This window comes from Camelus dromedarius, chromosome X (genome assembly GCF_036321535.1).
Source record: "Camelus dromedarius isolate mCamDro1 chromosome X, mCamDro1.pat, whole genome shotgun sequence".
Lineage (NCBI taxonomy): Eukaryota > Metazoa > Chordata > Mammalia > Artiodactyla > Camelidae > Camelus > Camelus dromedarius.
In genome coordinates, this window is record NC_087472.1 from 77,583,743 (window position 1) to 77,607,526 (window position 23,784).

General features: G+C 50.3%; 1 protein-coding gene and 1 long non-coding RNA gene across 8 annotated transcripts in view; one reads left to right on the forward strand and one right to left on the reverse strand.

Moving 5' to 3' along the window:
- HDAC6 (histone deacetylase 6) lies at positions 1–19,383 on the reverse strand. 7 transcript variants are annotated; one of them, XM_031445263.2, is made up of 29 exons: positions 19,254–19,383; positions 18,004–18,126; positions 17,793–17,921; positions 17,569–17,657; positions 15,385–15,469; positions 15,241–15,281; positions 14,414–14,510; positions 14,171–14,268; positions 13,076–13,180; positions 12,883–12,951; positions 8,369–8,495; positions 8,198–8,263; positions 8,049–8,108; positions 7,877–7,966; positions 7,448–7,554; positions 7,291–7,358; positions 6,875–7,046; positions 6,663–6,791; positions 6,352–6,520; positions 5,880–6,013; positions 5,294–5,362; positions 5,011–5,203; positions 3,467–3,616; positions 1,845–2,019; positions 1,322–1,734; positions 1,133–1,237; positions 854–1,000; positions 629–757; positions 1–424 (listed from the first exon to the last, which is right to left on the reverse strand). In XM_031445263.2, exons 2-29 carry the CDS (start codon positions 18,094–18,096, stop codon positions 356–358), a joined length of 3,378 nt encoding a protein of 1,125 aa, XP_031301123.1. In that variant the 5' UTR covers positions 18,097–18,126; positions 19,254–19,383; the 3' UTR covers positions 1–355. The 7 variants fall into 7 exon arrangements, with proteins under 7 accessions (XP_031301123.1, XP_064339233.1, XP_064339232.1 ...); XM_064483163.1 differs by lacking the exon at positions 19,254–19,383 and adding an exon at positions 18,855–18,975 and having other exon boundaries at positions 17,793–17,918; XM_064483162.1 differs by lacking the exon at positions 19,254–19,383 and adding an exon at positions 18,855–18,975.
- The window catches only part of LOC116150710 (uncharacterized), a 17,703-nt gene continuing 13,275 nt past the window's right edge, over positions 19,357–23,784 (forward strand). Inside the window, exon 1 of the long non-coding RNA XR_004134448.2 lies at positions 19,357–22,785. This is a non-coding gene — a long non-coding RNA (uncharacterized LOC116150710). The remainder of the gene's footprint in view (positions 22,786–23,784) is intronic.

Sequence of the window (23,784 nt, forward strand, 5' to 3'; positions counted from 1 at the left end):
TTTGCAACAACTTGTACTTTATTACATATGCAACCCCGCCAATACCTGCCAGTTGATCCCCCCTCCCTCTAAAGTATCATCTTTATGATATGAGCCCTGTCTTGGAGCCGCTGAGCTGCCCCACTTTCCTTCTGGCAGAGTAGATGGAGTCCCTCGAGCAGGCAGGGGGAGATCTCCAACTGATCATCACAGTCCGCGTACAAGTATTTACACTTAAATCAGCACCCTTGGGGAGTTGTAAAGGGTCTTCAGGATCAGAAGGATTAAGGCTGCCCCTCATCCAAGATACAGGTTGGAATGAACTAAGGCTGGTCTTTCTTGGGCTTCACAGGTGAAGAGCAGCACATTCTGGGATTTAGTGTGAGTGGGGCAAATCCTCCCCAAACTTGTTCTGGTAGGCGATGTTCTTCATGGCTAGGAGAGCCTGAGGAGGAGGCAAGAGAGTGGCGGAGTCAAGAGAGTGAGCACCCTCCTACTGCAGCCAGGAGGCTGCCCCCGCTCCAGCCCTTCACTGCCTTGTCTCTTGGACTAGCCCGCATGCAGAAGGGTCTCTATTTGCCCCTAAGGGTGTGTGTGTATGGGGGTGGGGGTGAGTGTGCACGTGTTAGAGGGTCTGCCCAGGGCCCACCTCGTGATGGACATAGGCCTGACAGCAGTAGCACCAGGCAGACAGGTCAGCATAGCTGAGTACCAGCGGGTGTCCCGAGCCTTCATGGTGTTGGAGCATATGACCGTTGACGTAACGACCGCAGTAGACCTGAGGTTGGGGAGCAAGTATTGGGTGGGGATCAGCTCCCACCTGTGGTTTGCTCCTGGGCCAGCCTCCACACCATCCCCTTCCTTAGCTGCATACCTGATAGCAAGACAGACACACCCAGTTCTCCTGGTGTGTTCCACAGTCCTGACAGGGTTGGGTCACACTGAGGCCTGCTTCAGGTGTGGGGCATACTGCCACCAAATGGGGACACCAGGGGAGTGGCGTCACAGCATAAAACATGACCTGGGGTAGGTGAAACTGAGTCAGCTAGGGACTCCATCTTCCCATCAAATGTTCCTATATCACACGCGCCCAGGTAGAGGAAGAAACAGGTGAGAGAAGGGAGCCACTGTTCCCACCTCTCCCTGACCTCACCTGGTCAGTGTCAGCATGGTCTCCAAAGACCTGCGTCAGCACTGATTCATCCGTGTTCTGACCTCCAGCTGCCTCTCCTAGTAGCCCCTTCTCTTCGGGGGGTTCCTATACACACAGAGGTTAAGAGATGTATCCAGGAGGCCCAGTTCTTGTCTCTTCTTCCCCCTACCTGAGTGTGGTGGGCCTTACCTGAGGCTCACTGTCCAGTTCCAAGGTCCTGAGATTCCCAATCAGCTTACTGGGGGATTGCTCCTGGGTTGTGGCTCCTTGTACGGGTGAGGTGGGAGGAGTCTGGTTGACAGGGCATGAGGCTGGAGGGTTCTGGATCGGCTCAGCTCCCCCTGTTGCCTCTTCCGAGGTGGTCTGGTCCAGTGTGGCTCCTCCTATGGCTGCCTCTGAGGACTGGTCCTGAGTGAGCTTCACCACAGCTGTCTCTGAAGCGGACTCTTTCACGGATGATGCTGAGGTGGCCTTTCCCAGGCCTGCATCCAGAATGTTCCCTTCTGGCATGGTCAACCCCTTGGCTGACCCAGGATGTGCTGGTTGGGGTGACTTCTTGGTGATCAACTCAGAACTGGAGGGTCCCTCTTTGTCTTCGACCTCTGGAACCATGAGAGAGAGATCCTTGAGTGTGGGTGCTACCCTCTCTCCCGCCTCTAATCCTTGCCCTCCCCTGAGCCCCCACTGCCCTCAATTCCCCATGCCCACTCACTCATGACCCGCAAGCTGCGCCAGTATCTGCGATGGACTTGGATGGTCTCAGTGATCGAGGCAAGGGCCCCTGATAGTGGGGGCCGCAGGAGGGTCAGCATGGGGAGTGGATCCCCAAGGAGGGAACGGGTGCAGGCAGCCATGGACTCCGAGATGGATGTCAGATTATAGCCACCCTTTATTAAGGAAAAGAGGAGGGAAAGGTATGATTGCCGGCGAGTCCTCAGGGAATTTGGGAGACAAGATGACCTGCCTTCCAATCCCCCTTTGGGTCCACAGCACAAGAACCCACAATCTGTCAGATGGGCAGCACCCACTGTGTGAAGTGGTTGTTGAGGGGGATAAACTGTGATGTAAAGTGCAAGATAAAAACCACAACAATAGCAGTACTCACGGCAATGTTAGTAAGAGCTGACCTTCATTAAATGCTTGCTGTGTGCCAGGCCCTACTCTAAGTACTGAATCCCACAACCACATGTACTCAAGTTCCTATGGCCCCACCACACAGGAGCCCTTGCCCTGACCTGGTACATGGACAACTGGTTTTCTCTCTACACGAACCGCTGTCCTGACCTGGTACAGGAACCCCCCTTTCTCTCACTCTATAGGAACCTCCAGTCTCTGCTCTTTGCAGATAAAAAATCTGAGGCTCAGAGTGGTTAGATGGCTTGTCTGAGATCATGACAGCTGTTAAGAGGTAGCACTGAGGTTGGAACCTGGGCCATGTGATTAAAGAGTCCACTACCCTGTCCCGCCACAAGCAGGCCTGGGTGCACAGTGGGACATTTTACCAGGCAGTTAATCTCTCTGTAACTTATTCTCCTCGTCTGTAAAGGAGTAAAAATAACAGCACAGAAGGTTGCTGAGAGGGTTAAACTAATGTGTGAACAATGTGTAAAAAGAAGCAGTCACACAATTTGTATAGTGTTTCCCATATGCCAGGCACCCCTCTGTGATTAGCCAGCTGCACCTTACAAATGAGGAAACTGAGGCACAGAGGGTGGGGTACTGAGTAATTTACAAAAGGTCAGTGAATTTACTTTGTCTCAGGAACTTGCTGGAGGCAGTTCCAGTAGTGATAAAAAGCATAGGAAAAAATATATTTATATACACACACATACATATATGTGTCACTGAATCACTATGCTATACACCAGAAATTAACACAACATTGTAAATCAGCTATAATTCAACACAAAAAAAAAGAAAAAAAAAAAAAGAAAAGACTCCGGAGTCAGGTTGTCTGGGTTCAAGGCCTGGCTCTGCCATTATTAAATATGTGACCTCAGGCCAGTTACTACACTTCTCTGTGCCTCAGTTTCCCTGATCTTGAGAGGAAAATGACGAGGTCAGCAGACCCTCCCTCATGAGACTGCTGTTGTCGAATAAACACATTAATAATGCATGTAAAGTGCTGAGAATTGTGTCTTGTACTTAGTGAGCATGCAATTAAAGTTGCTACTGCTGGTATTATTATTAATGCCCAATGTGAGTCCACAAGCCCAGGTGGGGACACTCAAAGGAGATTTTAGGGAACAGCCCTGAGTGTCGCGGCCAGTCAGTAGAAAGGGCAGGGCCTCCCGACCACCCTCCCACTGCGGGAAGAGGGACCAAGAGAGTTACCTCTAGGATCAGGATAATGCGGCCATTGGCCAGGCCCATCAGCAGGTGGGTGAGGTGGGCATAGCCCTCAGGCGACACCTGGCAGCCACCCAGCGGGTCCCCCCGGGCAGCGTCAAAGCCAGCTGAGACCAGCACCAGCTCTGGGTTAAACTGCGGCAGGGAGAGAAGAGACATAGGGGCATGGGGGTGGGGGCCTGAGGACGCAGCAGTTGAGGGAGACCCAGACATGGAGACCAGGACAAATGAAGACAGGGAGATGCAAGTCAGAGAGATGGAGACATGGGACCGGGAGTCCAGGAGACACAAGACCAGGGCTTCAAAATGAGGGAGGGGAGGACATGGAGACACAAGAGAGACTTGGAGACGTGGACACATCAGACCAAGACCTAGAGACATGAGATACAGAGATATGGAGACACCAGAAATGGACTAGGATGGATGGGGACATGAAGTAGAGTTGTGAAACATGGAGACTAAGACATCAAGAGACAGTGACATGAGACACAGAGAAAGATACATCCTCACATACATGCCCAAGCGTGAGACCAAGAGGCACATGCTCCCCTTCTTGGGTCAAACATGGGACACATGCACAACACAGGGCTTTATACACACAGCGCCAAAGAGAGGTGCAGACACACAGGACTATACATGGTACTAGTTACCCGCATGCACGCGCAATTTCTCAGGGAACAGTAATCCACGGCTGCTCCGGCCCAGACACAATCATATGCATGCCATCACCACAGTCACAATAGCCACATGCACACTGTTGTGCCCGCAGGAGGTGGTCTCTTGCACACAGTCACTCACATGATTTTACACAGTTACACACACACAGAAGGTAGTCACAGCCACTGTGCAGTCAGACCCACGAACACATCTGAACATGCACACCTGCACAGAGGTCACAGAGATGGCACTCATATTCATCTGCCCTCTGAGTCAGCTATGGGCACACGATCTGCCACAGACACCCACACTTTATACATAGAAGGCAGTTACCTACAGCCACTCATGCAGAGTCAGGCAAATATACACAGGTCACAGGAGACAGTCGGAGAGATGACTGTCATACATAGCCTCCCCCACACAGAAAGTCACACACCAGCTGTCACAGAGAGAGCAATGTGCAGTGACATACAACATCACACCCATCACACAGAGAAATGGCAGTGACAAAGAGGTGCCTATGCAGTTTCACACACACTCGAACCCCTCCCCACCTTGCATGTGCATTTCCACAGGGATGGCCGTCACATGTGGCCACCATCACAGAGACAGGCACTAGTGATGGTGTATACACAGGACATGTACACAGCCAGGCACACCCCCAGGCAAGACCACCCCAGCCCTGCCAGAAGTCCACCACAGTTACACACAGAGAAGGTAGTCACTTACAGCCACTGTACACCGGCCCAAAGGCCCTCAGAGTCACATCGCCTCCCCCTAAACCATCACTACAGCCACCCACAGTCCCACCTGGGAGTCAGACACATGCACACTGCTGCCTCCCACACAGTCACCTACATCCTGAACCGTACCTCATAGGCAATGGGAAGCACCAGACGATGCCAGGCAGCCAGGTAGTCGGTGTCACCCATGCGGGACCCATTCCAGGCCACGTTGACGGTGAAGCCAGTGCCTGCAGCCTGACCTACCTGGCTGCTGGCACCCTCATCCCCCATGGGGAAGAAGGTACCATGATCATAGCGGTGCAGGGAAATGTAGAGCACGCTGCAGGGAGGAGGCAGGGAGGGGGCGCGGCTGGTTAGCCCCGGCACCCCTGAGACTTGGCCCGCCCACCTCCCTGCCCTAGCCCCTCACCTGGGGTCCTCCTCAAATATGTGCTGAGTTCCATTACCGTGATGGACATCCCAGTCCACAATCAAGATCCTGGGGAGAGGACAGCGTCTCAGTTATCTGGGACACTCACCTCCTCGGGGAGGGCAGGGGCTAGATCCCTGGAGTCTCTGTGCAGGAACATTTATTGTAGGTGGCAGGACCCTGGGTCCCGGGGGAAAGCACTGGGTGACAGGCTTGTGGGTTCTATCAGAGTCCTAAGGGCTTCATGGTGGGCCCGAGCAAGTCCTCAGGGCCAGACCCCAGACCTTGTGTGGGTAAGCGCTGGGGGCTGGATCATGGGTCTTTTGAAGCAACGCCAGGGGCCTGGACCCTGAGTTGTTGGGATAGCCATCAGGGGCCAGGAACTCGGGTGGCGAATCCTGGATTCCGTTTTATAAGTACCTGGGTGCCACAATCTATGGGTCCTATCTGGGTAAGCATTGAGAGGCTAGATCCTTGATCCTTTTCTGGAAGCGTTGGGCAAATGGATTCATGGTGTTTCTGGGTAACTTTAGGGGCCACACTATGGGACCTGCTAAGTAAGCACCAGGCTGGGGGGGCCCCTCACCGCAGCGCATGCCCACTGATGGCCTGGGCATGGCGAGCAGCCACAGCCACTGAGTTGAAAAAGCAGAAACCGCAAGCAGCATCCCGCTCTGCATGGTGTCCAGGGGGACGAACCACGGCAATACCATTCAAAACCTGGGGGAGGGGCAGGCAGCAAAGATTAGACCACCCACCCTCACAGCTTTCCCTTCCCTTTCTTCCCCACTTCCCTTTCTCCTGCCCACCAGCTGCTAGGGGCTCCCAGCCCTGTGGCCCCCACCCCTCGGGGTGCACTTCCCCGTGAGCAAGGCCTCCAGTGAGCTGGGGGGGGCCCCTCCCTGTTGAGGACCGCTCCCCCTTCCCTTTCCTCAGGCCCAGCCCAACTCTCAGAGCTGCCTCTTTCCCCAGCCCCAGCCCCAGCCCCAGGACTTCCTCTCCCGAGCTGGAGCCAGCCCAAACCCGAGCCCCAGGTCTCCTCCCCAAAGTAGACGCACCTCTCCCGCCAGCACAGCCTCTACCAGGCGGCACACGGCCCCAGTGGCCAGCTGCGCGCAGGCGAAGGTGCTGGGGCAGATGTAGATGGAGTCATAGTTGGCACTCTCGCGGTGCAGCTCCCGGGTTTTCATCTTCTCCGTGGCCCGTAGACGCTCCATGTACTCCGCACTGGAGGCACAGATGGGGCACTCGTGGGACAGTCAGGTAATTTGGTCACCTCCACATACCAGAGACGCAAGCCCAGGCTCCAGCCCTTGGGGCGGCTTGTGAGGTCTGAGGCCCCCTCCAACCACAGGCACGGGGGTCTGACCTGTGGCAGGTGAGCAGCTCAGCATCCGTGGCGGGACGTGCGGGCAGGGCCAGGCAGCGCCTGGCAAGGCCCAGCTCCTCCAGACGGCGCATGATACGCTGGATGCGCTGAGGCATCTCGGGGTGGTGGCTAGGAGTGCAGGGACCAGAGGCAGGGCTTAGTGCTTGAACGGGGGTCTCCCCACCTCCCACTTAGCCTGGCTGACTGCATACCTGTCCCACATGCTGTGGTGATCCATCATCTGTTGGTCGTAGACCAGCCCTGTGCGAGCCTGCAGCACTGGCCATGTCAGAATTGGGAGCTCAGGGGGCTGCCACAGTCCCTCCTCCTCCTTCTCCTCCACATCTTCCTCCTCCACGGTGTCCTCCTCCTCTGGGGTCTCAGCTGCAAGCGGAGGTCACATTTACCTTCCTCCTATACCCCTACCCTGGGTCCCCGTAATGCTCTGGAACTCAGTTTACCTAAACCTAAAAAGGAGTGGGAGGTCTGAAACCAGGGCCCAGGGAGAGGGCCTGACCTTCCCCCACCAAGGGGGCCCAGGAAAGTCAGAGTGGGGCCAGGAAGAGAGTCTCCTCCCCCAGCTCATTCCATGCCCAACCCCCCACCAAGCAGACTCCCTGCCTCCTACCTGATCTCACCAGGACCTCCCAGAAGGGCTCCAGGGCTTCCAGGGCGCAGGAGACAGAAGTCTGGGCACTGGAGGGCAGGGGGAGGGAAAATGTGACCTAATGACCCCAGAGGGAGCCGTGAATGTCCCGCTTCTCCCTTCCTCCACCTAGGCTCACCTCCGGCAGGGGGCGCCCGGGAACTCCAGCATGGGACAAGGGTCTCCCAGAAGGGTGTGGAGCGAGGCGCTGACACCTTCAGCCAGGGAGCGGAGGTTGTAGCCACCCTGGGAGGAGGTGTGAGGGAGGTCAGGAAAGAACCAGACATGACAAAGGAAGAGTAGTGATGATACTAGGGTGCCGACTACATGTCAAGCAACAAGGCACCTGAAGGGTGACTTCATTTTGTTTACTGAACAATGAGGTGATTACCACTATTATGTTGCCCGCTTTCCATAAGGAAAGCAGAGGCACAAGGAAGTTGAGTGACTTAGGTGAAGTTGTCCAGCCAGTAAGTGGAAATGCTGGGACAGGAACTCCTGCCAGACGTGGAAGTCTTGTTCTTACGTCTTCCAGGATCCCCGGGCCGAGATGAAGTGAGACACTCACCTCCAGCGAGAGGATCAGCTTGCCTCCTGCCAGACCCATGAGTAGGTGGGTCAGCTGGGCGAACCCTGCCGGAGTGGCGGCCATCTCGCCCTGGGGGGGGGGATGTGGAGGGTCAGCTTGGCACTGTGCAACCACCTTTTGCCCACCTGCCATCCCCGTGAGCCTGCCTTACCTTGGGGTCCCCTTGGAGGGCATCAAAACCAGCAGCTACCAGGACCAGCTGTGGCTGGAACTGAAGGGGTAAGGGACTATATGAGGACACCTGCCCTCATGGCCCATCCCTCATCACCCCTGCCCCAGAACACCCCAGACCCCGAGGACCTCAAGGGCAACTGGCAGCAGGACGTGCAGGAAAGCGGCAATATAGTCAGCATCTCGCATCCCCACCTGCAGACAGAGGGGCATGATGCGGATGTCCTGCCATCAGCCCTGAACTGGCTGAAGGGCAGGGATGGGCCTCACTTTGGGGGCTAAGGGTGGACAGACACTGACCTGGTTCCAAGGCACATTGATGGTGTATCCCTGGCCTTGGCCAAAACCTGTGGTGGACCAGTCAGAGGCCTTAAGGTGAGGCCAGAACCTACCCTGCTCGTAGCGGTGGATGGAGAAATAGAGGACGCTGGAGGCAGAAGAAAAAAAGAAGTGGGGGTTGAGGAGAGAGTCAATCCCTCCCTAGGCACACCCAACCCATAACTACCAGTTTACTCAACCACTCATTCTCTCATTAATTTCCCCATGAATTCTCTAATTCACCCATTCATTCATTCATTCTTCCATCCAGTTGCCAACTTATTCATCTTCTCATTCATTAATGCTTCCATTTACTTATCCATCACCTTACTCGTTCATTCATTTGGTCTCTTACTGAAACTCCTCCCTCAGCAAACACTGTTACCCCCTGCCTCGGTGCCCACCCGGTTCGAGCTCCGAGACCCTGAGAACTATCAGGTCTCTCCCACCCCCTAGGGCTCCTGACCCCATGGGGGACTCGAGGTCATGCCTGCCCACCCACCTGCCCCTGTGACCCAGGTGGTGACAGCAGGACAAGCACTATGACGTTGGAAGCCCACAGGGGCATGTGGCTCTTAGTTGGCAGGAACCAGCTAAGACTGAAAAGAATGTCAGGCCAGGCCAGGAACCTTACTGTTTCCCCTGAAGGAAGTAGGGAGACTCAGGGTCTAGGGGTTAGGAGGGGTGGGACTTGGCTCTATATTTGGAGCTGGACTGGGGATGCTGACTGGGGCTCCATGAGGCCAGTGAGGGGGCAATTCCTTCTCCCCAATACCATGCAGGCCACCTATAAATACTGCTTCTATTTTCTAGGTGAGAAATTGAACACTCAGAGCAGTGAGGGGCACTGCCACAAAGAACAGATACTGAAAAGACACGATGGTATATGTTCCAAAAGTAAGCCCAGTAGGAGGGCTTGATTCTGACTGAGGCAATCAAAGTGAATAATCTCTCATCCACCCATGCATCCATCCATTTGTTCATCCACCCCCTTTCTTGTTCCAGAAAGGATTTAGGGCAGCATTTTTTTTTTTCTTTTTTAGGGAAATGCAAGAAATAGTGGTAAGCAACGGATCTAGATAAACCTAATAGTCACATTTTAATAAATGCTGATAATGTAGCTGTGAAATTAAACACAATTGACATAAAAGGAATTTTGAAATTGAAGAAAACTCTTGGAATTGGGAAATGAAATCCATGTGAAAGCTCTGGTCTTGAGTAGATGGGAGATGACTGTTTTACCTTTGACTCTGATAGATAAAACCCACAATAGACTGTAAAGATCATCACCAGGGAAAGAAAGGAATAAAGAGAAAACCTGAAGACAGTCTACTCAACAAGAAAGCCACCAGAATCAACAACCAGAACTAATACCCAAGGAAACTAAGTTTATAAAGCACACAGAAGGAGATCTTAAAATAAGTTCAACTGACTTTAAGTGAAAGAATGGTGAACTGACAGCACAGGTTTACCACCTCACTCTCCAACAATCCTAGCGGAATTTAAAGGAATTTTAAACAAGTTATCAACTCAGAAAGACAGAGACAGGAGAAGGGATGTCAGACAATTAGAGACTTCAACAATCTCTGGAAGGTAGTCTGAGGCTCCTGGGGCCCCAGGGTGCCCTCTCCCATGCTGAGCAGGTTGGGGAGGGTACCCAAGATGATCTGAGGTTTCCCTTCTGGAGAAATCAAGCAGAGATCCAGGTCAATGCATACAAAATCAATTCTGAATAGCCAATTCACTAAATTTATTTGTTCCTTTTCTTTTTTTTTAAATTTATGGCTGATGTTTTAAAAATATTTTATTTATTATTGTATTATTTTATTTTGGTGGGGGGAGTAATTAGGCTTATTTATTTTTACAGGAGGTACTAGGGATTGAACCCAGGACCTCGTGCATGCTAAGCATGTGCTCTACCACTTGAGCTATACCCTCCCCACTACTTGTTCCTTTTCACTACTTAGCTTTAGTTTACCTGTTTTCCTTCATAATAGTACTTTAAGGACTATTCAATTTGTCTCCACCTCAGGACCCTGCTGATGGAGTTAAGAGACTGAAAGATGGGGAGCTGGAAGGTTGAAGGGCATGGATAATTTTTTTTTCATTTATACATTCTTATTCACAGGGAAGAATGCACTGAATATATTCACAATTCTCCATATTAATGCATATAGTCAGTAATATATCCACAAAAGAACACAGCTATTGCCTCCAATACATTTATTAAAACAAAAAGAACGATTAATGATATTAAGGAATTATTGTTAATTTTATTAAGCATGATACCGTGGTTATGCTTTTTTTGTATAAAACAAGTCCTACATTTTAGAGATATATTCTGGAATATTTACAGAAGAAATGATACGGTATCTGGGATTAACTTCAACATAATACAGGAGGGCAGCAGTGACGGCAGGTATAGATAAAATAAGATTGGCCAATGAGCTGATAAATGTTGAAGCAGTCAATTCAAGAAGCTAGAAATGACCAAAATAAAGAACATAAGAAGAAGAAACTTAAAAAGATAAAAACAGAAAAAATAATGAATATAAAGAATAAACAATAAAACAGTAGAGATGACCAAAAAAGCAGAAAGCCAGATTTGAAAAGATAAGTAAAATAGACAAACCTCTGGCAAGGCTGAGGGTAAAAAAAAAAAAGAGGTCACCCCAGAAAGAGACCCCCTTTTTTCTGGCATTTGGCAAGATCTCATCTCCCTTGCCCACTCTCCCTAAAGTTGTGACCTGTCAGTGGATATTTCCTGCCCCCATCCCAGGGAAGTGCCTTTTAGGAATAGACCTACATGAACCACAGCAGAGCAGCCTCAGGACAGCCATCTGCAACAGCGCTTTGTTCTTAGGTTTAAATGGCCAAATAAAAATCCCTAGACATTTGAGAAAAACCACGAGTATGACAGAGAAGGACCAAGAAGAAACCAGTTCAGCCAGCCCCAGAATAAAAAGGCAATGCAGAGAACAGAAGAAATTTAACTCTTCTAATTAGTACTCTATAAAAACAATATCAGGAATGAGAGGGCACAGACATAGAGAGGAAGAAAGCGCTCTTGGAGATTAAAAGAATACATAAATACATCATTCAGCAGAAGGGCTGGAAGGTCAAGTTGAGGAAATCTCTCAGGACACAGAGAAAAGGGAGAAAGAGACAGAAGACATGAGAGAAAAAACAAGAGACATAGAGGATCAACCCAGGAAGTCTAACATCTGACTAACAAGGAGAGGCCGGAGAGAACACAGCAGAAGAAATCATCAAAGATCTAACAGAAGAAAGCTTCTGAGGATTTAAGAGAGGTGTAAAATATTTATCACTGGTAAGCAGAATGAAGGGGTGGGGTGAAAATTCGTAACACCAGGGATAAAGAGAAGGAACTTAAAACCTTCTAGAGAGGAAAATATATTGAAAAGAAATTAAAATCAGACTGATATATAGACATTTATCAGCAACATGGAATGCTGGAAAATAATAAAGCAATGTTTAGAGACCAACAAACCTAAATTAGAATGGGCCATAGGAGCTCAGTTACTATGGGGAAAAGTAGAATGAATGCAGTCGATTCAATAAAAGGCTGGACAAAACAACAACTATTTAGTAGTGTCCTCAGTTGACAAGGACTGGCTCAATTACTTCCCACTTTTTGGAGGGAAGTCTGGCAGTAGATCCCAGACTTTAAAGCACACTGACCCTCTGATGAATTGGAAATCCATCCTATAGATATACTCAGAGAAGTATAAAATCATATATTTACCAGACTATTTACTGTAGAATTGTCTGTAATAGCAAAAACTGTAAGTGTCCTGGGTTTAAATGACCAGAGGTATAGCCATACAAGGGAACACAGTACAGCCCTTACAAAGAACACAACGCTTTTCAGAGGCACTAACATGGAGAGGTCCACACCATGCTGTTAAATGTAAAAAGCAAGTTGCTGAAGAACATGTAGTGGCAGTGTGTTAATAACAATAATGATAATGATGACTATTCATACATCTACAGGAAAAATTCTGTAAGGATATCACAAACTATCAACAAGCATTTTTGAGGTGATGGGAATTGCAGAAGACTCGCTGATTTAGACATTTCTATATTATTTAATTTTTAAAACAAATAATTTGCAGTATTGTCATAATCAGAAAAAGTAAAGTAGTAATTCGAGGTTCACTCCAGCTCCAGGGCAAATTGGTGAACAAGATCTCTAAATATTTGTGGGCTCAAATCTTGTCTCTTCAATTTCTCTGTGACCTCTTAACCTGTAAGCCTCAGTTCCCCCATCTGTAAAATGGGGAACCCAATAGTCCTTGCCTCTGTGTAAAATTAGGAGAGATAGCAGACAAACAGAGAGCAGCACAGAGTCTGTTCCCAGGGCAGGTACAACAAATGTCAATGCCTTCCCTTCCCTCCCAGGCCCCTTTTGGCTGGGCCTGTAAAGGTTGGGGGTGGCTAGGAGCCTAGCATCGAGGCAGGTACTTGTGGCATACCTGGGGTCTTGGTCAAAAGTGAACTGTGTCCCTTGACCATGGTGTACATCCCAATCCACGATAAGGACCCTGTGAGTGGGAGAGAGGCGGACACTCTGTAAGAAGATCAAGGTGCATCTGGGGGAAACTTCCAAATCAGGATACCCCACCTTGTGCCACCCTCATTACACCCGCCCTGCTGCTTGCTGCTGACCTCTGAATGTCATGCTTCTGTTGAGCATAGCGGGCAGCCACGGCTACGTGGTTGAACATGCAATACCCATCCATAAGACTGTGCTGGGCATGGTGTCCAGGAGGTCTGGGTAGGACAGGGAAGGCGACAGATTGAGTGGAGGGGAGGGTCCTCCTCTGCAGAGATGGACTCTTCCCTGCTCTCTAATCCTGGACCACCAACTCCCCCAGTACCGATGCCTGCAAATCTGCCAGGAACTAAGTAATTAGAGCCATAGACCCTCAACCCCACTCTAGTCCTCTCTCCAAAGGAAATTTGATAATGCTCATTGAAATTAGCAATGCATACACCCTCCTACCAAGTCCTTCTGCTCCTGGGGACTTAGTCCACAACCTATATAACAAAAAGGGTGAAATAACATATTTATAAATGGATGATATTTGCTGCAGCATTTTTTGGAAACAGCAAATGACTGGAGATAACCAAAATGCCCAATGGTAGGGGGGCTGCTTAACTTACTCTACATTTGGACAATGGTATTCTACGTGGGTCTAAGCTAGACATTGTTAAGAGAAAACCTTTCCAAGATGTATAAGTGAAAAATGAACGGTAAAGAAGGGAGTATGTCGGGTGCTACCACCATTTGTGGCCAAAAATGGGGGAGGGGAGGAGAAAAGCTACATCCTTTGCATTTCATCACTTGTGGGATGCCAATGATGATAAGATGTACTGTGATTTTACATGCCAACAACAAAACAGAAAATGCTGCCAAAGGAAGTCTGAGACACCGTTGTTTATAAGACACATCTGGATTTCAAGATGTTATAAATAGGAAAAAATATACATCTTAGAATCAACAAAATATGGTATTTAGTCAATGAATAGGCCCAGACTATTCCTGGGAGGACACGAGTTGTTGGTTACAGTGACTACCTCCAGGAGAGGAAGCAGGTGTCTAGAGAAAGGGGTGGGGAGGACTTTTACTTGTACCCGTCTCCCAACCTTTTTTAACATTTGATTCTCATACCATGTGAATATACTACCCATACTATTACCTTTTACATTTGAGAAAGGAATTTTTCTTAATGTAAAAAGCCAAATGCTATTGGGTCCTACCTGATGATAGCCATACCATTCCGGATCTCAGCCCCCAGGACTGCATCCACCAGCCTGAGGACGGAGCCTGAGGCCAGGCAGGCACAGGTGTATGAGTTCTGGAGAGACAGTGGGGAGCCACAGAGGGAGTGAGGGAGAGAGCAGCCCTATCCACTCAGCTGCTCCCCCCAGGGTGTGATGGATGTGGGAATAGGGGACCCTAGGATTGCCACCACCCTCTGCCCTCACAGTTCTCATTCATACCGGATGCAGATAAACTGAGTCATAGGTGTCTGCTAGGCCGCGGAGTTCCCCCTCATTCATGTACTGGGTTGTCTCCATCAGATCAATGTATTCTAGGCTGGGGACACACACAGGGGATGAGAGTCAAGGGCCTGCCTCCCTCCTTGGCCCTGAGCCAGGGCCCTATCCTGTTCCCAGCTGAGTCCTCCATGCATGAGACCTTTGGACAAATCAGGCCTCCCCAGTGGTCAACCCGGGGGACTAGCTGGGATACAGGACACACTCCCTGTTCCTTCCCTAGCCTGCCTCATTTCCAGTGATATCCCTTGCCCTCTGCTCTGGCCACACTAAATCTTACCTCCAGGCCTCTGGCCAGACTGTTCCAGCTGTCTGTACCTCCCCTTCCCTCAGCCTTCCTCTTCATCTGACTCTTTCTCTTCTTAAAGCTCAGCTCTGATACCCATACTGCCAAGTTAACTTTCCTTGAGCCATACCACACCCAGCCTCTTACTCTTGGGTTCCTGCAGCCCGTTGGGGGGACCTCCTGATCACTCTTTCCACATATTACCATCTGTTCACACACCAGATTACAACAACAAAGCTCAGCAGGGGCTGATGATATATATGTCTGTCAGGCACCATTCTAAGCAGCCATATATCAAACCCTCCTGAGGAACTTATGTTTACTAGCTCCCAGGTTACAGGCGATGACACTGAGATTCAGAGAGGCTCAGTGACTTGCCCAAGGCAAGTCAGAGTCTGCAACATTCCTTCCCAAAGCCTCCAGCCTGTCCTGGTTGGCCCAGGGAAGCCTCCTCCCCATTCCTACAAGGCTCCCAAGCCTTCACCTGTGAACCAACATCAGCTCCTCCTTTTCGGCGAACCGGGCCTGGGGAGACATGAGGAATAAAGGGCTAAGGCTCCGGCTCCAGCTGTACTCAGGTCCTGCCAGCTGCCGCCCTCCACCCCGGGTGTCGGCTGGGGGGACTCACCTGAAAGGACACGCAGCGGTCCAGGAGGCCCTCCTGGATCAGCTGCTCCTTGATGGCATGGAGCCGCTCGGGGCCTTCAGGGAAGCTGGGTTGACAGAGATACAGATACAGATACAGATGTAGATACAGATACACGTCTATGACACGGGTGAGAACCACATCTGCTCCTGCACATCTTCCCCATCCACCTTCCCACAGGGGATGACGCCAGAAACTTTGGAGTAATCCCTGGCACCTGTTGGCCCCATTCTCACAATACATCCAGAGCCTGCTCCCTCCTCACCTCCACTGCTGCTACCATAACCTCTCGCCTGGGCTGTTGCACTCAGCTCCTCACTGGCCTCCCTGCTTCTGCCCTTGCTCCCCCCATAGTCCTTTCTCTGCATGGCTGGCAGACATCGGTTAAAACTCAAATCAGATCATGTCCCTCCTCTATTCAAAAGCTTCTCATGGCTCCCATCTCATTCAGAGTAAAAGCAAAGGTCTTCTCCATGCCCCAGAAGGCTCTTAACGATCTGCCTCATCACCTCTGTGACCCCTATCTCCTACTGCTCTCGCTCTCCCTTACTCTGCTTCTCCTACACAGGTCTCCTCCCTGTTCTGCAATCAGGCCAAGTACGTTTCAGCGACCCCTTCTCCCTGCCTAGAACACTCTTCTCCCAGATGTCTCCAGCGCTCATTCCTCACCTCTTTCCGATCCCTGCTCAAATAGCAAGGCCTTCCCTGACCATCCTATTTAAAACTGAAGCATCCCTTCCACTGCACTTTCTGCTACTCTCCCTCCTGCTTCAGTGTTTCTCCACGGTACCTCTCTTTCACACATGCTATATAATGTACTTTTTCTTTCTTTGTTTACTGTTTGTCTTTCTCCTCTAAAATGTCATCTCCACGAAGACAGGCATTGGTTTTGTTTAGTGCTGTGTTCCTAGCACCTCAGGAGATGGCAGATATGTATGTATTCAATAATGAAGTCTTTTGGGGGGAGGGTATAGCTCAGTGGTAGAGCGCATGCTTAGCATGCATCAGTTCCTGGGTTCAATCCCCAGTACCTCCTCTGAAAATAAATAATTAAATCTAATTACTTTACCCCCTACCAAAAAAAAAAAGTAATGACGTCTTTGGCCATCCTGAGTCTTCCACTGGGATAGGGGAGATAGATATTAAACCGGTAAACGTATAAATATAATAACGGACAAACAATGACATGAGCTAGAAATATACCAAAGCTCAGGTGTGGGGGAAGGGGAGTGGTCAGGGAAAGCCCTCTCTGAGAGCCTCCTTGAGATGTGATGTTAACTGGGAGAGGAAACGGTGAAAACGAATCTCTGGAAAAGGGACTGGCCAGGGTAAAGACCTGAGATGAGAGAGTGCCTGGCAGCAAGGGGACCAGGGTGCGTGAAGCGAAGCGAAGCAAATGAGGGGGAGGACTGGCTGCTGAGGTCACCAAGGTGATATGGAGCCAGATCACGTGGAACCTTCAAGGCCAGGGTAAAGAATTGGAACTTTACCTTCAGGGCAACAGTCTGCCCTTGAAGGATTTTGAGAGAGAGAATATCATCTTGTACACTTTTTTTTTAGGCTGTTGAGTGGAAAACAGGTAGCAGGGGTGAGGGTGGAAGCAGGGAGGCCTCTGCATGTCTAGGTAAGTGATGATGGTGGTGGCAGTGGAGGTGGCGAGGAGAGGTCAGATAATGAACACATTTTGAACACAGAGCCAAAAGAATTTGCTGATGGATTATAACGTGTGACCAAATGGGAGATGTAAGTCTTCCGTTTCAGCACAGACGTCCCTTCTTCAAGGAAGCCTTCTGGGAACCCTGGATGCTAGTCTTGGGTCCTCTATTAAACACCCTTGAATCCCCGTTTTAAGCCCTCCTTCATTAAACACCTAACACTGCTAATGGCTGTTTAATGACCTGCTCTCCTACTCATCTGTCAGCTCCTTGAAAAGGAACCCTGTCTGTCTTGTCAGACACATCTGTATCACCATCTCCTGGCATACAGTAGGTCCTCAATAAATGTTTGCTGGCTAAATGAAAAGAACCCTTTCAAGCTTCAGCTCCATCTGCCTAAATCATCTGCTTCCAGTCTCCAGGCTAGAGTAAGAAGGATTTGTTTTTGCTAATGGGCTCTAAGTGTGTATATTTATGTGGTATGGGTATGGCCTGGAGGAGCCAGCCTCACCTGTCATCCCAGAGGCAGTGGAATTCATTGAGCTGCTCATCAAACACCAAGCCAGTGCCAAACAGTGTCCTGGCCTCAAGGTTCAGATCCTGCAGGGAAAAAAAATGGAAGAAACTGATGCATTTTGGACCTGAGTCAAAAGGAACATCCCACAGTGTCCAGGATGGAGAACCTCAGGGTTTTGATTGTCATAGGAGGCTAAATTGTGGCCAGGCCTCTCTCACCAGTCCTTGCAGCCCCACGATTAGGTCTTGCTCAGCTGCTTGGTTAAGCTTCTTCATTCTGCCTTTCTTCTTTACCTCCGCTAGATTAGGGCTGGAGCGGAGTGCAGCACCCTTCTTAACACCTCGCTTCTGCCAAACAGAGAAGGGTCAGAGTCCAGTGCATGGCTTGCTGCTCCCCCTCCCCCTCATCTGGGCTTCTCTGGGGCCTCACCAAGGTGACGCTGGAATCGTGAGGGGGCGAGTGGGGGCTGTGCCTACTCCTTCGCGGCCTGGTTGTGGTGGGATCCTGGCCAGTGGAGGTCATGGCTGGGGAGACTTCACCCCTGGCGCGGTTCTGGGAGGTGGGGTGGAGGTGACTGTGTAGGGGCCCGAGTGCCCTGAGGACCCCACATCCCAGCCCCTTCCCAGGCCCCGCCCCCTTTGCTAGTCTCCATCCCTTATGCTGTCTATTCCCCACCGCCTTCTAAACTCCGCCTCTCAAGGCTCTCTCCTTCCAACGGGATGTCCATTCCATCTGGTTCCGCCCATTTCACTATGCTCCACCCCCTTAACACTATTCTTTTCCCTTTCAAAATCTTGCCCTTTCAAAGAGCAAACTAACTCCCTGGTTCAGTCCGTTCTAGAGCCTGCCCTTTCCAGCTAATCACCGCCCCTTCCGCTCTACCAAGCCCCATTCCCAGACCCTTTCATTCCTCAAAGCCTCGCCCAGACCCCACCCCTTCGCAAACCTGCCCTTTCCAGCCAATCTCCCGGGATTATCACCCACCCTTTCACTCAGCCAGACCCAGCCCGGGCCCCGACTCCACCCTTAACGACCCACTTAACTCCACCCCTTATCGGGCCGGACCGGCACCTTCCACTTGGCTAGATCCCGCCCCCAACGTTTCAAGGAGCCCAGCTCCTCAGGAGACTGCCCCTTTCCTTCCACCAGGCCCCACCCCCTGCCCAGGTCCCACCCCTAACGCGTCACCAAGTCCCTTCAGCCAGTTCCTAACCTCTTCCCGCCAGCCCCTCCCCCCCTTCCCGGCCCCGCCGTCGACGCCGACCAATCCCTTCACACACTGGGCGCAGCCCCTTTCTCAAACTCCGCCCTTGTCTTGCGCTGCCAAATTCCCGACGACCTTTCGCGCCGCGGGTGCTTGAGCTCCGCTTTTCCATTGGGCCGGGTCCCTTCACAGCCCGCCCTGATACCGCCCACACTGGGGATCCTGCCTCAGGACCACACCTCCGGCAAACTGACAAACGGCGCGCCGGCGCGTCTGTCGTCAACGCGCGACGCGGGCCGTGCTGCGCCTGCGTGAAGCGCCTGCGTGAAGCGCCCGCCAGCGGCTCGACGCGGCGCTCGGGCTCAAGCTCGCCCCTCCCCCAACCACCGCGGCTGTCGTCCAGGCGGCCAAGGCCGCCGTCCCTCCGTCCTTGTCCAGTCATCTTAGGAACCCTCCGGACCCCCGCCAACTATACCGTGCGATGACTCGAGGGCACGCAAGCAAGCGAGGGAGTTAGGAAGGGGCGTGTTCTCCCGGTGGCTTCCCGCGCGACGCGCCGTTATGACGTAGTGCGGGCGGGCTGGTGGCTGGGCCCGGAGCTGGGTGGAAACTGGATGAGGCTGGTGGCGACCAGAATGGGAGTGGTGATGATGATAAATGTGAGGATTTTCTGAGTTCATATTCACTAAGGTGGTACACAGGAAGCACTCGCCGAACGTTAGCTATTAATATCCTGCCGCGAAAACGGATGGCGGAGCGGAAGGGTTCTTAGTAGGGGCAAGGAATTGTGATGATAGCAAGTATTGTGTGACAGGCATTGTGTAAGCCACAATTCTATGAGGTAGTTCTCATTATTAAGGCTGCTTTGCAGATAAGGAAACTGAGGTTACGCGACTTAGCCATGTGACCTTGAGCAAGTTACTGAACATTTCTGTGCTTCAGTTTCCTCATCTGGAAAATTGTGATAATAGTGCCGAGGGCCAGAATGGACCTCGGGAAGAGAGGTTTTTTTGGGCCGAAGCTCTCCCTCTCGGCCTCCTCCACCGGAAAACCTCTGCTCCCAAGCTGTAATAGAAAGTGTGTGCCTGAGGGATTAACCCCACGCGCGCCCCCCAACTCCCTCCCACCCCGTGTCTAAATGTCTAAGTATCAGCCCCACAGGAGGCTGGTTTGTCCTCCTAATCTCCCTCTCTCATTCTTCACCATTTCCTACCGGGCTGTAGGCTGGGGCGGGAGAGATAAGCGGTCTGGGGTTCAGCATCGCTGACTAACCAACAGATTGACAGCCCTGCCACCCAGTAGCTGGGCCTGCTGACCCTATTGCAAACCCCAGTTCCAGCCTTTTCTTCCCTTCCACTCTTTTCCTACCTGAACATGTCTTTTGTCCCAGTGGAAGAGGGTCACAACCTTTAAATGTTTACATACACCAAAAAAAGTACATGTACAATGATAAACACTGAGGAACATTCTGAGGTTGTGATGCTAGCAGAGTGAAAGAGTAGGGAAGTCTTATAAGGGCCAAGGCCCATTTTTTCTGTATAGTCAGAAGAGAGGTTCCTATAGAGCAGAGGTGGGCAAACTTTTTCTATGAAGGGCCAGATAGTAAATATTTTAGGCTTTGCAGGCCACATCTGGCCTCTGTGGTATTTTCTTTCTTTCCTTCCTTTTTCTTTCCCTTTCTTTTGTTGGCCATTCTTTTCCTTCTTCCTTCCCTTCCCTCCGCTCCCTCCCCTTCTTTCCCTTCCCTTCCCTTTCTTTTCTTTCTTTCTCTTTAAAAAAGTAAAAACAGGCTACAGTTTGGCTTTGGCCTGAAGGCCATAGTTTGCTGATCCCCGCTGTAGAGCGTCAGTCTTTGATTTCCTTTATCTGGCTGGGATTCTTTTGCAGGATGAGTGCAGAGGTTTCATGCTTCCTGGGGAGAGGTATTCCTCTTGTGTGAGATGTGAGGACAGGGATTCATGGACAAGATCAAGTCATTTCTGGTGTTCTACTGGATCAAACAAATGTTCCTGGATGGAGTGAGGTTATGCGTTGTTCCTCTACTGAACCAAGCAGGGGTTTCTATACAGGACGAAGCAGTTGTTTCTAGGGAGCTCCAGACTAGGGATTCCCATCCAAGTTCAGGATGGGGCTCCTTAGACTGCATTATGACAGGTTCCTATAAAGAGATCAGGTAACCCAATTTGGAGTCGGCACAGGTGTTTCTGTACAGGTTCAGAGCTGTGCTCATATAGACATAAGATCAGCTGTTCATGTCCAGGTTCAGTCAAGAGATTGTTACTAATTGGGCTAAATTATGCTAGGTGCTGTAAAAGCCAGAATCTCAGAGGCTTCACAAACACATGTTTATTTCTAACTCATGTGAAATCCAGTGTGAATATTACTGGTTATTCATGGACCCAGACAACTTCCATTTTGCACCTCTGCTCTCCTCTGAACACTTGGAGTTCACACTATTCATCTGGTAGATGGGGAAAGAGTATCGTGGAGGACTGTTTGAGAGACTTTTATGGGCCAGGCCTGGAAGTGTTGTATGTTACTCTGCCCATACTCTGTTGGTTAGAAGTCTGGCACATGTCCATATCTAACTGTAAGGGAGGTTGGAAAAGTAAATGAGCTCAGGAAGAAAGGGAACAAGATTGAAGAGCCTATAATTGTGCGTGCTACAGGATTTTATAGACTGCAGAACTATGCTGTGTAGTGCAGTAGCCACTAGCCACATGGGGCTACTGGGCTCTTGAAATGTAGCCAGTCCAACTTGAGATGTAAGTGTAAAATTCACACTGGATTTCAAAAAAATTGGTATGAAAAAATATCTCCATAACTTTCATATTGATTATGTATTGAAATGAAATGTAGTTGACCCTTGAACAAAACGGGTTTGAGCTGAGTCCACTTATGTGCAGTTTATTTTTTCAATAAATACTACAGTACTGCACTGTGAGGTTGGTTGACTCCATGGATGTTAAACTGCAGATATGGAGGAACCAAGAATACAGAAGGCTGACTAAATTATACATGGATTTTCAACTGCACGTGGGTGTCAGTGCCCCTAACCCCTGCATTATTTAAGGGTCAACTATTTAAATATATTGGGTAAAGTGTATTATCAAAATTAATTTTACCTGTTTTTTTCCTCTTTTCAATGCAGCTACATGAAAAATTTAAATTACACATGTGGCTCAAATTGTATTTCTATTGGATAGCACTGCTGTAAGAGAATTCTCTTTAAAAAGTTTTGGGACAAGGGGGAAGGGGATCGCTCAAGTGATAGAGTGCATACTAAGCAACCAAGAGGTCAGGGGTTCAATCCCCAGTACCACGTCTAAGTGGAAATCAATGAAGAAACCTAATTACCTCCCCCTCATAAAGTATTGGGACAAGAGTTCTTGTGTAGGTGTAAGTAGGGCTTTCTCTTTAGGGCCAAGTTAGTGTTTCTTGTCCGAGGTCAGGAGAATGATTCTATTTCCTGGTAAGGCAGGTTTGTAGAAAAATATGCGGGGTGGAGACATTGTACAGTGAGAGGGAAGAATGTGAAGGCATTTTTTTGTTGTTGCTGTGCAGATGAAGATTAGCTGCTCCTTTAGAGGCCAGGAGGGTGGTTTTCTGTAGAGAGTCAGGCCAGCGGATCACAGCATACTCAGGCCAAGTATTTCTATATGAGATCAGAGCTAGGCTCCTGGGGACAGACAGATCAGGTGACCCTGTTGGGGTTAGACTAGGGGTTCTTGTACAGGCGGGACAGGTGATCATGGTGATTCAGATTGTGGATTGTTTACCAAGGTCAGAGCAGAGCTTCCTATACAGTACAGGTGATTTTTATACTGGTTTGTTTCTTGGATGTCTCTCAAGAGCCAAAGGTTCCCGTTGAGTGTGAGGGTGGGATTTTCTTTACCAGCTCAGGACCCAAGTTCCTGCTGGCACTCAGAAGAAGGGGGGTGGTCCTGTGCGGTGTCAGGACAAAGATCCCGTGCAGAGGTCGGACACTGTTACCTCCAGAGATTCAGGTTAGTATTTCTCTATTGGGTCAGAACAAGGCTACTATACAGGGCGAGGGTGGGGCTTCCGGGACAAAGCCAGAGCAGGGGCTGTGGTAGAGAGTCATATCAGGGCTTCCTGTGCAGGGTCAGGAGAGTGTTTCCAGAGGGGAAGGTTAGGAGTTCCTATAAAGGATCAGGTTGGAGATTCATATAAATGAGTCAGGTTAGGATTTCTGTTGAAAGTAAGGAAAAGGTTTTCTGCAGAGTCTGGTCAGAAGTTCCAGTACAGCTGTAGGCAAGGCTTCCTGTAGAGGGTCAGGGCCATGGAGCTAGGGTAGGGTGAGGACAGAAATCCCTGTACAGTGTCTGGGAAGGGGGTCCTGTGCCAGGTGAGGCCATAGGTGCCTGTATAGCATGAGATATGGACTTAAGTAAGGGCCAGGACAGGCGTCTCTGACACAGCATCAGGAAAGGGCTTTCTGTGTAAGTTCAAGTTCATGTTGAGAGTTAGATCATGGGTTCCTGTGGACTCTTCGGGGTGGGTTGTGAGATCAGGATTATTGTGCAGAGTGATGTCGGGAGTTGTCATCTGTGGGGGCAAAGGGTTCTATACTCAGTCAGGGTTCCTGAAGAGGTTGAGGAAGAGGATTTCTACAGAGAGAGCCAGGCCGGTGGTTCAGAACCAGATTTTATTGTGAGTTAAATATTTAAAAAATGCTACCTGGAGGGCAGGGCTCCAGTAGAGTGTGAGGACAGAGGTGTCCTGTCCAAGGTCAAGACAGGATTCCTATAAAGAGACTGAGGCTTTGGACAAGGATCAGGACAGGCAATTCTCTTGGGGGCCTGTGCAGGGGCATTCTTACAGTGGGAGTCCAGGGATTCCTATCAGGAGTAAGGCAAAGGTTCCTCCTGGGCAAGGGGAGGGCTGGTGATCCTGTCCAGGCTCAGGAAGGGTTTCTTGTTGGTAATTAGAGAAAGGGCTCCCTCAGGTTCCAGAACTAGGTTCCTGTACCAGGCTAGGGCAGC